The following is a 12,920-nucleotide window of genomic DNA, read 5'->3' as shown; positions in this document are numbered from 1 at the left end:
TTTAACCCCTCTGTAAATTCCAAATCCCATTTCTTGTGGGAACTTGGAGACCTACGACATGGCTCCTTGCAACTCATCTGCATGCTACAGCCAAAAATCTTGGGACCTTGGCATGCTGCTTAAATCTGCAGCAGATCTGAATTCTGATCAGCTGCTCTTACAACATGCAACAGAATGATCAAACTATGGATAAACCATGATTACAGATTTCTAGGTTGATTGGAACAAATCCCACAAACTGGGATTTTGCACTATTCCTAACGCAGAACTACACCTTTTCCTCTAGTGATTCATGGTTCCTTGCTGATGACTTACTTTCTCCTTTCAATCCCAGCCTAAGCAACATCATCTAACGAGAAATGAATGTAAATACTTGATTCTGAAACACATACTGAAACTGCTTATGCCAGACCCTTTCAAAAACCTGAATTGTTTAGCTCATTATTTTTGCTTTCCCTACATTTTAAAGGTATACCAGAAGCARACAGATAAATCACTAAAAGGAAACAGAAGATGACACTTACTTGTAACCGCTACGTGTCGATTTGATTTTCCTTCATCTATAGTATCCATAACTTCTTCTGGACTACATACAAAACGCTCTGTGCAACCCTTTGGAAAGAAAAAGGGAGTTGTGAAAAAAAAACACCACACCAACAAGGCAGAAGAATATAGTGCATACTAGAGGAGTGCAAGATGAAATCAGACTGATGCTCACCTTTACATAGGGAACTCTGTTTTTGTCCTCATGAACAGAAAGATTGGTCTTYGAAACTGGAAGAGGAAACATTCCAAAGCTGAGGCAAAACTGAATGAAAGCATGTGTACAATGCATGGCCAAGTCATCAATGTTACTTCTCAGCAACACTTCACAAAAACTTAACACAAAAGAAACCGCCACCACTGCAGCTTCAGTAATATCATATAGATGAGCTCTATGTTTTCCCATTATGACAGAAATTTATCATGCATAGGTTATCAGCGTAATGAGTGCATACGTAACATAAGAGGGGTTTTTTAATGTCTTTCCAGAATGTTACTTTATATGTTCAATACAAATAAAAGCCTTACCATCCAAAAGGTCCCTTATTTTATCCAAGTATATTTCAAAATATGACACCTAGAAATAAGAGAAGGAAAAGAGAGACATGAGAAAGCAAATATGCTTTGTTTCTGGATCACAAGAATCCAGCATGATTCCTATGACCTCCCACATAACACTACATCCAGCTCAAGTTCTTAAAGCTGAACTAAAATACACCTTCAAGGACARAAGTTTTGATCAGAGGTTTCATCACTATCAGCACTTCCATAGGTGATCAGCACAGTTTCCATCAATGTTCCAGGRAACAAAATTAAAGTGTTAACATAAYCCTTCCTTAAGAAGAATCTGTTACTTCTGAAATAACTCAGGTTATCAGGTTTCCAAGTTACAGGCATTTGAAACAGATACAGAATATCCATTTACCCACAGACTACCTTCCAGYTTTAATACAGRTGAAATACTTAGAAATTAAGAAAAGCTTACCTTAATATGAAACTCAAGATTCTCATCCATGGAGTAAATATAATTAAAAATATCTTGCACTATTCTTGGAATAATGCCCATTCCATCTGGGTCATGAAGCTTCCCCTGAACAGAAAAAGATACAATACAACAAAAAGTTCATATTCAATCCAGCATTASAAAAAGTACAGATACACAAAATATCTGGTTCAGGTTAACAGACAAAATGCTGATAGGTATGATGCTTTTACTCTATGAAGTCAACCGTCCATTTAGCCCAGGCATTCCCCAGAAGTTGAAAGAATAGCCTCAGAATTCTCCCTAACTATTACAAGTGAAAATATGCTATCAATATTATTCTCGTGTTTCTCATCCTGCTACTGAGGGCTGAAAAACCCCACACTACTAGCCATTGTCAGTCCTAAAAAAAATTAATGGGCCATCAAAATGTTGCAACAACAAGCAGACATCTTATTTCTACCAAGCAAAGACTATTGTGATAGAGAGACATGACAGTGACAGTAAAATTATTTTAACATTTCTTACTTCCATAGTGTGTGTCTTTCCAGATGATGTTTGCCCATAAGCAAATATTGTACCATTGTATCCCTCAAGTACATCTAAAGGGAAAGAGTATTTTCATTAGAGTTCATTTCCTTCTTCTAAAGATAAGTCGAATTAAATAGAATGCAAGCAAGCAGTTTCTAAAATGTCCAGCAACTTAAATCACTYGAAGTTTGGGAACCTTGTTCTAGAGTTGGAGGGAAAGTAGAGCTCCCTACATCTTTTAATTGCATTCATTATTGACTGTGTCTTAGATTTCAACTGTATTATAAGCTCCTGTTTCTTCAAGCAGAAAAGTCAGGACTTAACAGTCAGGAACAAAAAAAAAAATCAATACCAGTGCCAGGCTGAACAGATGGTCTTTGAATTCACAAACATGAGAACACCATCATATTTTCTGCCTTCAGGAAAGTTAAATTGTCCAATTGTGACGAGAATGAGCAATGCCCTAAGTATCAYGCATCTTACTCTTAGGCCATAAACCTCTATGTCAAATTATGAATGAATCAAGCCAAAGTTTTAGACTGAGGGTGAGGGGCTGTTGGGTTGGCTTGTTTATATGTAAGTTACTGTAGAATCACATCCTGTAAGCAAACTCTAATTTTCCAAAACCAAGCACAAGGCAATACTCCAAACGGGGAGGTCTTTGACACTCCWTCATACCCGTAAATCTGTTTGTCCCACCACTAAAATTCATTTGCCACTTGATGCAGCACAGCTGAGAAATGCCACAGAGATCAAAGTTTTACATGGAGAAAAGGGGCAGCATTACTTTTCTTAGCTAAACCGAGTTTTTAAGGAGCAAACTTCTGATCTGATCCTGATTACTATTAAACTCATAAAAGGGTTAAATACTTGTAGTAGCATGGACTTCCCATAGCAATTCACTTTTCTATGATGAAAAACCCTTTATGTTTACCTAATATTCTCCTGTCACTAATARTTGATGTTTCAGGGGTTTATAACAAGGCTTTGTAAAGCTGTTCTGAAAGTTGGGTCAATTRGAACTTATTGATGCCCTCAAGAAATAAATCAAATTTTCTCATCAAGGAACTAGCTAATTACTTACTACAAAAACTTACTGTGGCATATCTTTCATTGTGACAAGACTTGATTTCCTAAAGTTACTAAGCCAATTCTGACAATTCAGTTTTGGAGAAAYTGTACACCCTGACATGCAAGAACTCATATTGCTCATATGAGCAATAACTCATATTTCACAATTTTAATTTCCTCTGACATTCCTTCAAACAAACTTCTGTATGGTATATTTCACAAGTAAATTTGGGGGGACAGGAAGGATATGGGAAGGGCATACGCACATCTCAAACCTATTAATAACAGTTATTATGATTAATTTCTGTCAAATTGTCTTAAACAATCATTGCAGAGAGCAGTAAAAAAAACCCTAAAACATAACAGGTAAATGTTATCAAATGTTGCAATTAACTGTAATAGCATGTTAAACATTGACATAATTTATTAGCTCAACCACAAGATGACTGAACGGTCCTACATGCTATGTTGGCACTTGTCAAACTTTTTAAAGATAAAAGGCAGCAATAGAAGTATTAGTTTTCAACAMTGAAATCCATCGTAATCTGAGATTTTCTTATGGTAAAATTGCTCTTTCACCTTACCTTTAACAATCTTTTTAGCACAGTCATTGTATACTTGTTCTTGTGATGTGTTTGACTGGAACACACGGTCAAATATATATGGCTTCGACTGTAAAAAAACAACAAAACCAAAACAAAGCAGAGAAAACAGAGAAGAGTTATCAAAAAATACTGGAAAGTGTTTGCTAATAGTTTAGAAGTATCCTACACTGTCTCAGCCCAATTCTCTATTTTAAGCACTTGAACACAGTAGCAAGGAAATCAGCTTACATGGTGTTGCCTAAATCTTCACGCGCTTGCTTATGAGTAAGGCCGTGAATTAAATATATTTGGTTTCAAAGYGTTATCTAAATAGCTCTGCAAAACTACTCTGCCACATGACTTCAAGTTGCTTGATTAACAAAGTAAGCCAACGCCTGGTCTGTGCATCTGAGAACCCCTTATTCTCTTCTACTCTGSTAGTAGGTTTACCCTGGTAAACCCAAATTATTAAAAACAGCTTATACCCCACGACAGAGAGCATCTGTCTTGGTAGTATTTGTTAAAAAAATCAAACCAAAAAGAAACATTCAACAGAAAATACTGTGCCATATCAGATATCCTTAAAATAAAGCTCCCCAGGCAGAAGAAAAGGCTATATTGAGGAAGGGAACCTTTCAYAAGACTCGTTTTGGAAAACACTATGTGAGGAAGCTCTGACAGAATRCTGAATATTGCTTTGTTTTAGAGAACAGATTTTTCATAACAGTTCTAAGTAGCTGACAATCCATTAGGATGTGAACGATTATGCTCAACTTACAAATCTAAATTTTTTGTAGTASTTTCAGAGCTTGATTTTGTAGGGAGACAAGCAGATGGAGAAGTTTACAAAGAACCTAGATCAGCTGACATTGTTAAACTCCATGCAACTGTTAGGTGTTCCATCCAGCCTAAATTTAATTCATTACCATCCTCCCACAAGGATACTCTGGAACTGCCTCTCTGGCAAAAGAAAAACAAGTATGGTGTCCATCTTTCATCCACACACCACATTTCCCTTCCCTGGCCTGACCTTCCATTTGTCTTTTAGTAACATCTAGCCCCATAACAAACAAAGCTTTTTTAGACTAAACATATTTATCTGAGGCCTTGAATTCAGGTGGATGAGTGCCCTCTTGGAAAAATAATTACAGTGTTCACTGTGTAAATATGTTGAAGAAACCACAATACTCAGTAGGCAGAAACTGTCCCTAAGGCACTGAAGTTTGTCAGAACACTTGTTTCACAGCAGGGAAAACACCAGCCTTCTCCATTACTCATTTCAGCTTCAAAGACACCTCAAATCCCTATGTTCTAGAGGCAGAATTGAGGCCATTAGATTCTCCAGGAGGGAGACAACTAGCAAGTTCAGGTAACCCAGAGGGAGGTAAGGAAATGAAGACTGAAAACACATTACACAAAAAGGAAGATCCTGGAGAAAAGATGACACCATCTTTCTCACTAGAAACTGTAGTTTCAAAAAGCCTCCAATTTCACAGATATCAATCAGCTACACTACAMACTGCAAGTCAGCTACATCACAAAACACTAATCAGGTTTGTTTCATGCCCAAGTGCATATTTATATGCACTGAAATAATTCCTCTGTGGAGCATCCTATTTACCATTGTTAACTGGAAAAATATACTGAAAAAAGTTATAGTGTCCAATTGTCACTGTAAACAACCCATATGAGATTAGAAATCTGTATGTTTGTTCTTTTAAGATTTAAACTCTCCTTCAAATTACTGCCCCAGAAATTACATAAATGACAACCATTCCAACTAAACTGATTTAAAAAGTACTAGGGAAAGGTCCTGGATACTGAATCTTCTGACAGTCTATGCAGCAACTGTTAACAATACTAAGTATTTTTCATAGATCCCAACATATCTGATTTTAGCTGTTGCCAACAGAATGTGACATTTATGAGAATGGAAAAGTACATTAGCATGTAAACATTATKTTGTACGGTGTATTTGATTGAATGTATACAAACACATCATTGTGTATTTATATATTATAACATGATATTTCTCATGCCAAATCACAGAAAATCCCCTTGTTTAGAAAGMACTGTAGGCACAACCTGCAGTCTTCTGCAATCATACTGCAATCTTCAGGTATTTGCAGAAGGTTCTAAAAAGGCTTCCCTTCTTTACATTTTTAAACAACATTTAGACGGGTTTGGTTTGTTTTTAATTATTCTGCTAAGCAAAGTTTGACTAAATTGAACTATTCTCTATCTGTGTAAAAGAACAGTATTACTAATTTGAGAGTAATCTGCAGACACAGAACACTTTTAGATTATCTGTTCTCTATCTGTCATTTAAATGCCTCTATAAGAGAGCCAAAGCACAGTATCGCATATAATTACAGTCATTTTTGTTAAACAAAATGTAATATAAAGAACAGCATATATGATGAATGCCATGGAATAATAAGTACAGAGAATCAAGCTGCAAGGCCTTCACTTGGGCAGTACTGCCTTTAATTGATCTTGTTTATTTATACAGTGAAAGCTGCTAAGCACATGACCAATTCAAATTTCCCTCAAACAACTGCTACCAATATACAAAATTTAATAATTTTGGCCAAAAGAATCCTCACAAGGGATCCTGTTGGCATTGTCAGTTCTCCATCCTTTGCAGGCAGAAAGTGGAATATTTGTTTACATCTCATCAGTATTACAGGTTCCTAGATGAAGCCTAGATAAAACTTCAAAGCACTCAAAAAAGCAATTATGTATCTCTCTGCCCTTCCAGGACACAGCACGTTTATCAAACCTATGAAAAGCTCTATTAGTGGCATGTCCCTGCTCCATCATCTCTGAATCAGTACCTTACCAAGTAGGTTTAGAGAAGCAGGTTCCAGGATAATTATGTTTTAAGAATGCCAATTACTCCCACTCAGTATGGTTTCACATCTTTGACATCTGCATTGCGAAGTGTTATCACCTCTCTTTACAGTCTACTTTTTGCAGTAAACAAAGCTAAAACAGAATTACACAGATTACCATGCCCTAGAAAGCCTCCTCATTACCTTTAAGAGATTAATCAAGAAAGATTAAAGTGTCAGATATTTTTTCTACACCAGATGCCTTTTCTTCCCCAAGCAGTAAACAATCAGACCTATGATGAACCAAAGACACAAAAAAGCCCAAGTAGCATTATCACATGGTGTCTGTAACAGGGGCAGTACCAGTGCCCCTAACACAGTATGAAGCTGTRTTGACACACTCCAGAAATTTTCAGAAACTGATGCTCAAATTCTATCAAAAATTCAATATATATGGCCTTATAAGCAAGACAAAATACCAAGCAAACAAGCAGAGCTTCTGACTTCCTCTCTCAGAATCCCTTAGYTCCTTGCCTAGCATTTATTTTGTCCGTAGTCAACCACAAGACAACTCCAGCTCCCACAGTTGCCTTGCACTGAAAGGATGTGGTCTCAAAGCAAAAATCTTCCAAGGGCTCTCAGAGCCTTCAGAAAAGTGCAGCTRCCAACATGTTTTAGAGTAGTTAAATTGAATCCTAATAAAGGGATGATGCTAAAGTACACAGTTCCACAGCTAACTTAAAGACTACTTACCCATTACATAAAAGGATGCTCATCCAATCTAAATTATACAAAATGAGGTATACATGTAAGTTTCTTTAGAAAAATTTTTTTGTCAGTATGTTTAGTGAGGACTACAGAAAAATCGGCAATCACAACTACACTGAAAATTTACAGCAAAAATCAGAGAAATACTCAAGATTATCTCCATAGAAATAATTTTTAAAAAAACTTATTACTGTTGCAACTTTCCATAAAGTACAGAATTGGTCATTCGTAAGATCACCTGRATTCACCTTACATTTTATGTATTGATATCTGAAGCAAAGTCAGTAGTGAAAATTCACTTGAAAAATCAGTAGCATAATCTTCTACCCCAACACAACCAGAAATTCCTCTAGTGTTTTTCACTAGAATGGACAGTTAAAACAGTGCTATACCTAGCCATGCTTAGCCTATTCTTGGTGAAAGGCTGAAGCAGTACATAATTGGCTTACTTTGCCTTTAAGTTCAGCTTCTGTATTAAAGAATGTTTTTCTCACCAATGCAAAATACATTAAAAGAATAATCCCACATGGAAATTCTGGAAAGTATGATGTCAGATATCTTAGTAATAGGAAGAACTGAGTCAGGTAAGGTATTGCTGCTTTGACACACCTAATCAAGTCCAACACTGCTAATGGGTGAAAAGGCACAACTACGAATGAAAATTTAATTTTAGGATAAGGAACAAGGATTTTCTTCTTGTCTTAGCCCTATGCACACAAAAATCCAGCTGATACAGAACAGCCAGTGAATCTCAGCTCTTTTTGTCCTATTTTTCTTATTTCTGTGCAAACCCTGCAACTCAAGTATCAACGTTTACAGCAGCTACTTATTGCTACAACATGACTAAAACATGTGATTTACAACATTGTGACTAGAAACTCAATTTCCAGCATGGAAACAGCAATAATTTTTGAGTAAGTGTTTCAGMCAAACTTTACTTTATTAAAAAGATGCTATTAAAGAGAAAAGCAGGTACTGCTGCTAAAAAAATGGTCCCTGAATTTGAGAACAAAAAACCCCAACAAATATGAGGAGGTGCTTCTAAGCAAGTGGCACAGCAGCCAGGGAGAAAAACTCTCCCTTTACAGATGCCTGTGAGCCAGAATATTTGCTTTCTGTTAAATCATCATACCACTGTCATCTGAAAAGCATCTTTGTTACTCAATATTTAATGGAATGAAGTAAGAAAAAGAATTAGAGAGTAACAGTAGCAGAACAGTAATATTTCGGCTACAGATTGCAATTCCTGGCTCATATTTAAAGTTCCACTGCAGGCATGATGCATTTTTCGTGCCTCAAACACTGCTTTCCTTTGCATTTGCTAATATTAATAACAATATTAATAACARCAATGTTGCTTTGAGAATGCATCTCACCTCTTGAATTTACACAGTCAAGTACAGCCTTCAGCAAAGCACATGCTTTACATTTTTCTTTTGAAAAATCTGCTGCTAAAAGCTGCAGCAGTAGCAAGGACCTTCATTGCCTGATTCTAGCAACTTTCTAACCTAGCCTTATCTCATTTACGATCCAACATTAGTTTGAAAGATAATGAAAAAGAAAACCAAATGTCTCAAGCTCTTTCCAGGACCATAAGGGTACATCTTATATTAAATAAAAATAGTACTCTAAACAAATATGAAAATATAAACAGCCATGATCCTTTCCTAAATGCCATGCAAATAAGGAATATACAATGATCATTACTTAAAAACATTTGGACAATAGGCATACTGCCCATTTTTGTGCACACCCATAAGGCCTCACCATCTCAGCCACTGGGTAGTCCTGGTTTTGGTTTAGGCTTCAGTACCAAAGTGTCACTGTATTCAGTAATGTATCTTTTGGGCAGTTTTAAGATGAGCAAGACTAGGTATGGAATGGTTTTTAAAGAATATATATAGATACATTATGCAGAACTACAAAGCTATTCAGTTGCATGTAGTTTTATATTTGAAACAACAAAGGACATAATCCCATATCAATCCRCTCTTCCACCCTGTTCCATCTTAATCAAAATCCTGAAACCCATGAGCAAATTGACATCGATTTTCACATACAGGTACATTTCTAATGTTTAACATAAAAGTAATGTAACAAGTCACCCTATCATCCGTTTTAACAAAATATACATTTTTAATTAATGGGAGAAGACATCASGAAAAAACAATTAATTGGAAATTATGATGCAAAGAAGCCACCTTCAATTAATAAAAGCTCTTTACTAGCTAAAAAAGTTTCATCCCGTGGAAAGAAAATACTTTGTTTCAGAGTCTGCTCTTTAAAACAGACCAACACCATCAGTCACCTCAAACTGCTGTTACACGACAGCTACAGTTAAAACTATTATTTTATCTGACACAAATAAAAATGGATCACTTGCCCAGAAAGACAAGGAGTTAGGAAATTAATTACATAGAAACTAGCAAAAGAAGGGAAGATAGCCAGCTCAGAGATGACACGGGAGTCAAGCAAGAAGGAGGGTTTGGTTGTAGTCACTGATTTCCCTCCCCACCCTCCTCCAGAGGAGTCAAATCTGCAGTCTGGGAACAGCTCTGCTTCCGTTGCCTCCCAGTTTTCACCTCCCATCGACCATTACAGGCAACTCCCAAGCATTATAAAGCAGCTTCCACTGTTCCAGCACCGACCCAGGCGCCCACAGGAGGTGCAWGTCCCACAGGCAGCTGAGAAAAGCAGCTATAAAAAATCAAAGGTTCAATTACTGCTCTACAGGCAACCACCACGACATGTAGCAATAACGACAAAAACCAAAGAGCTGAAGTAACCAAACACACGGCTTATGGAGGAAGACTTTTAGACACTGTTTATGATCACCGCTTCTGTTATCCTCCCTTGCAAGTTGCAACACATAGAAACAAGTGGTGGCTGGCTACATGTTCAGATTAAAGGGTGCCTAAATTTGTAAAAACTCAATTTGTTAAAAACAAAACTACCAAATACAAGCTATAATCTGAACAGTTTTAGAGATYCAAGTCATCATTCTGAGGATATCAAGCTTGTCCTATAAGCCACCATTATAAAAACTAAATCAGAGAATATCAAACCTTTATTCAAATTTTGTGAAACAGGACACAAATACTGTYACTGCTACCCAATCCAGTAATTTCAGGGGCATTTTCCCCCAAAGTCAGACATGGTAAGTCCTGGACCCAAGACAACTGGGGAATCGTTTTGCTGTGATTTTTACCATGCAGGAATCACCAAGGTACAGCCGGCATCAACCCTGAGCAGAAAGCCCCACGTGATCCCTCAGGAGCCCACCATCAAACTTCAACTCAGATACAGGACCACCTTGGCACAACCTACATTTTAGGTAATTTTAAAGTGCACTTCAATAGTATTTTGAAAATACAAGCTTTCATTGATACTAGGACTACTGAACCAAAATGTGGAATTTTTTTTTTTTTAAGTAAGAACACATCTAGGTTTCTAAACTAAATTGTAGATTATATACAGATTATGCAGTGTCACAATGAATAGGTATTCAGTGATGGAAGTGAGATTATTCATTCTACTTAAATTTTCCACTTTTCAGGTTTGGTTCCTTACTGAGTTTACCTGTACAAYCTCAGGAAGAAGTGATGTACTCCAAGATAGTAACTCGCCAGCTGAAATAARCCCAAATTACCTCATTTCACAAGCATGCTATTGTTCTTGTCACTCCAGGCTCATGGAATTCCATATTTTATTGACCAATTCAGCTGAATATGAACAGACTAAAGCACTAGTATTCAGTAACTCATCTTAAAAAAAGTATTTTATTAAATTGCCTCCTGCACCCTCAGATACTCTGCAGAAAAGCTATTATTGGTAGTCTCAGAAAACCAGAATATAAACCCCCAAAATYTTAAGACACACAACTGGAATCTAAGTTACTTTCAGCAGTGCAGAATCAGCAGTCTCTCTCAAGAAATATATTTACATGAAAACACAAATTAAAAGTTACCAAAAATAAAACAAACACTGGGACTACAAACACAAAGACTGGTGTTTGTACAACACCAACCAAACCAGGCAATAAACTAATGTATTTTATTTTTATACTCCAGTTACACTTTGAGGTTAAATATGATCCACTGAACAAAAACGAGASGATTATCTTTACCCCTGCAACATCCATATTGTTTTTAACGGGCCTCATACCTTGCAAGGACACTTCAATTAAAATACATTTACAAACGCGCAGTAAGGCAAATAGTCTGTTTATTCTGATTTAGCAACAACAAAAAGAAGTTGTCAGCTGAAGACTGATGTACAGATCTCGAGCCCTAATTCTCTGAAGCCTGCACTGTCGTTCCGCATTTCTTTCCCAAAACTCTCCGCAGACCATTATCCGGCAGCAGCTCCCACGCTCGCATTTTGAGCGCGTATTTAGCGGTCACACAGCACGGCCGGACAGCCCGGGGACCGCCCGGCCGGCGGACACACTGCGGAACTCGCCTTTACTCCGCACCTCGGCACTCGACCCGTTCCCTGGAGCCTTTGTCAAAGGTCTCCCGACCTGCCCCCACCGCCCTGTCCCCACAGTCCCACGCCCCTCAGCCCCCACCGCCTCCCGCCCCTTGCCCCGCCGTGCCCACACCCAGACCAGCCCACCCCGTCCGCTGCTCTCCCTGCCCCCTTTCCCCTTCCACTCGCACTCCAAGGAGGCCGCTCCCCTTCCCGAGGCGTCCCCGCCCGCGGGCGCTCCCGAGCCCTCCCGCCTCACAGCGCGCCCATCCCCGCGGCGTCTGACCCCGCCGACCCCTGACACCCCCACCCTCCCTCCCTCCCTCCCTCGCGGCGCTTCCCGCCTCTCCCGCCCGGGGCGGCCCCTCACCGCGATGACGACGGTGTCTTCGCCCTGGAACTTGGCGATGTACTTGTCGCCTCGGGCCACTTCAGACTCGTTGAGGGGCCTGAAGCGACACATCACTTTGATGTTACATTCCGCCGGGTCCGCCATCTTAGGCCACCGCCGCCTCCGGGGCGCTCAGCTCCGCCGCCGCCAGCTGCCGCCGCCGCACCGCCCGCGCCGGGGGTCTCGCAAGCCGCCGTGGCCGGGAAGCGCGCGCCCGCCCCGGCAGGAGGGAAAAGGGAAGGGCTCCTTCCTGGCCGCCGCCGCCGCCTCCCGCTCTCACTTCCTCCCCAACATGGCACCGTCCATGGCGGCTGCGGCCGCGGCTCCCGCCCCGCCCCGCCGGTGGGGCGGGCAGATGACGTCACCCACCGCAGCGCCCGCCCCGCCCCCAGCCGCACCCTGTGCGCAGGCGCAGCACCGCCCCCAGGCGGGCGGGAGCGCTGCCCGTGGGGCCGCCGGGGGCGGGCGGCAGGGGCGGGGCCGCCTCAGGGGGGCGGGGGCTGCGATGGCACCGCCCGCGGACACCGCCCGTGTACCGCCGCACCTGGAATCGTAGAGTCACAGAATTAGAGAATTATAAAATTGTASAATCATAAAATCATCTGGGTTGGAAGAGACCCTTAAGTTCATCAMGTTCAACTGTCAAGCCAGCACTACCACTGTGACCCTTAAAGCACTAAACCATATCACTCAGCGCCGGATCCAGATGCCTCTTGAAATACTTCCAGAGATGGTGACTCCACCAC

At 39.9% G+C, this 12,920-nt stretch overlaps 1 protein-coding gene across 1 annotated transcript in view; it reads right to left on the bottom strand.

Moving 5' to 3' along the window:
* Window positions 1–12,509, bottom strand: part of KIF5B (kinesin family member 5B) — a 34,028-nt gene extending 21,519 nt beyond the window's left edge. The window contains exons 1-7 of the mRNA XM_057376508.1: window positions 12,154–12,509; window positions 3,712–3,799; window positions 2,054–2,127; window positions 1,529–1,633; window positions 1,072–1,120; window positions 719–774; window positions 525–612 (exon numbers count right to left, since the gene is read on the bottom strand). Coding sequence (XP_057232491.1) covers window positions 525–612; window positions 719–774; window positions 1,072–1,120; window positions 1,529–1,633; window positions 2,054–2,127; window positions 3,712–3,799; window positions 12,154–12,279 — 586 coding nt within the window. The 5' untranslated portion in view covers window positions 12,280–12,509. The remainder of the gene's footprint in view (window positions 1–524; window positions 613–718; window positions 775–1,071; window positions 1,121–1,528; window positions 1,634–2,053; window positions 2,128–3,711; window positions 3,800–12,153) is intronic.
* Window positions 12,510–12,920: the final 411 nt, after the last annotated feature.

This window comes from Malurus melanocephalus, unplaced genomic scaffold, assembly GCF_030028575.1.
Source record: "Malurus melanocephalus ecotype Western Australia unplaced genomic scaffold, MMel_1.1 scaffold_280, whole genome shotgun sequence".
NCBI lineage: Eukaryota > Metazoa > Chordata > Aves > Passeriformes > Maluridae > Malurus > Malurus melanocephalus.
This window is presented reverse-complemented; position numbering and strand designations above follow the sequence as displayed.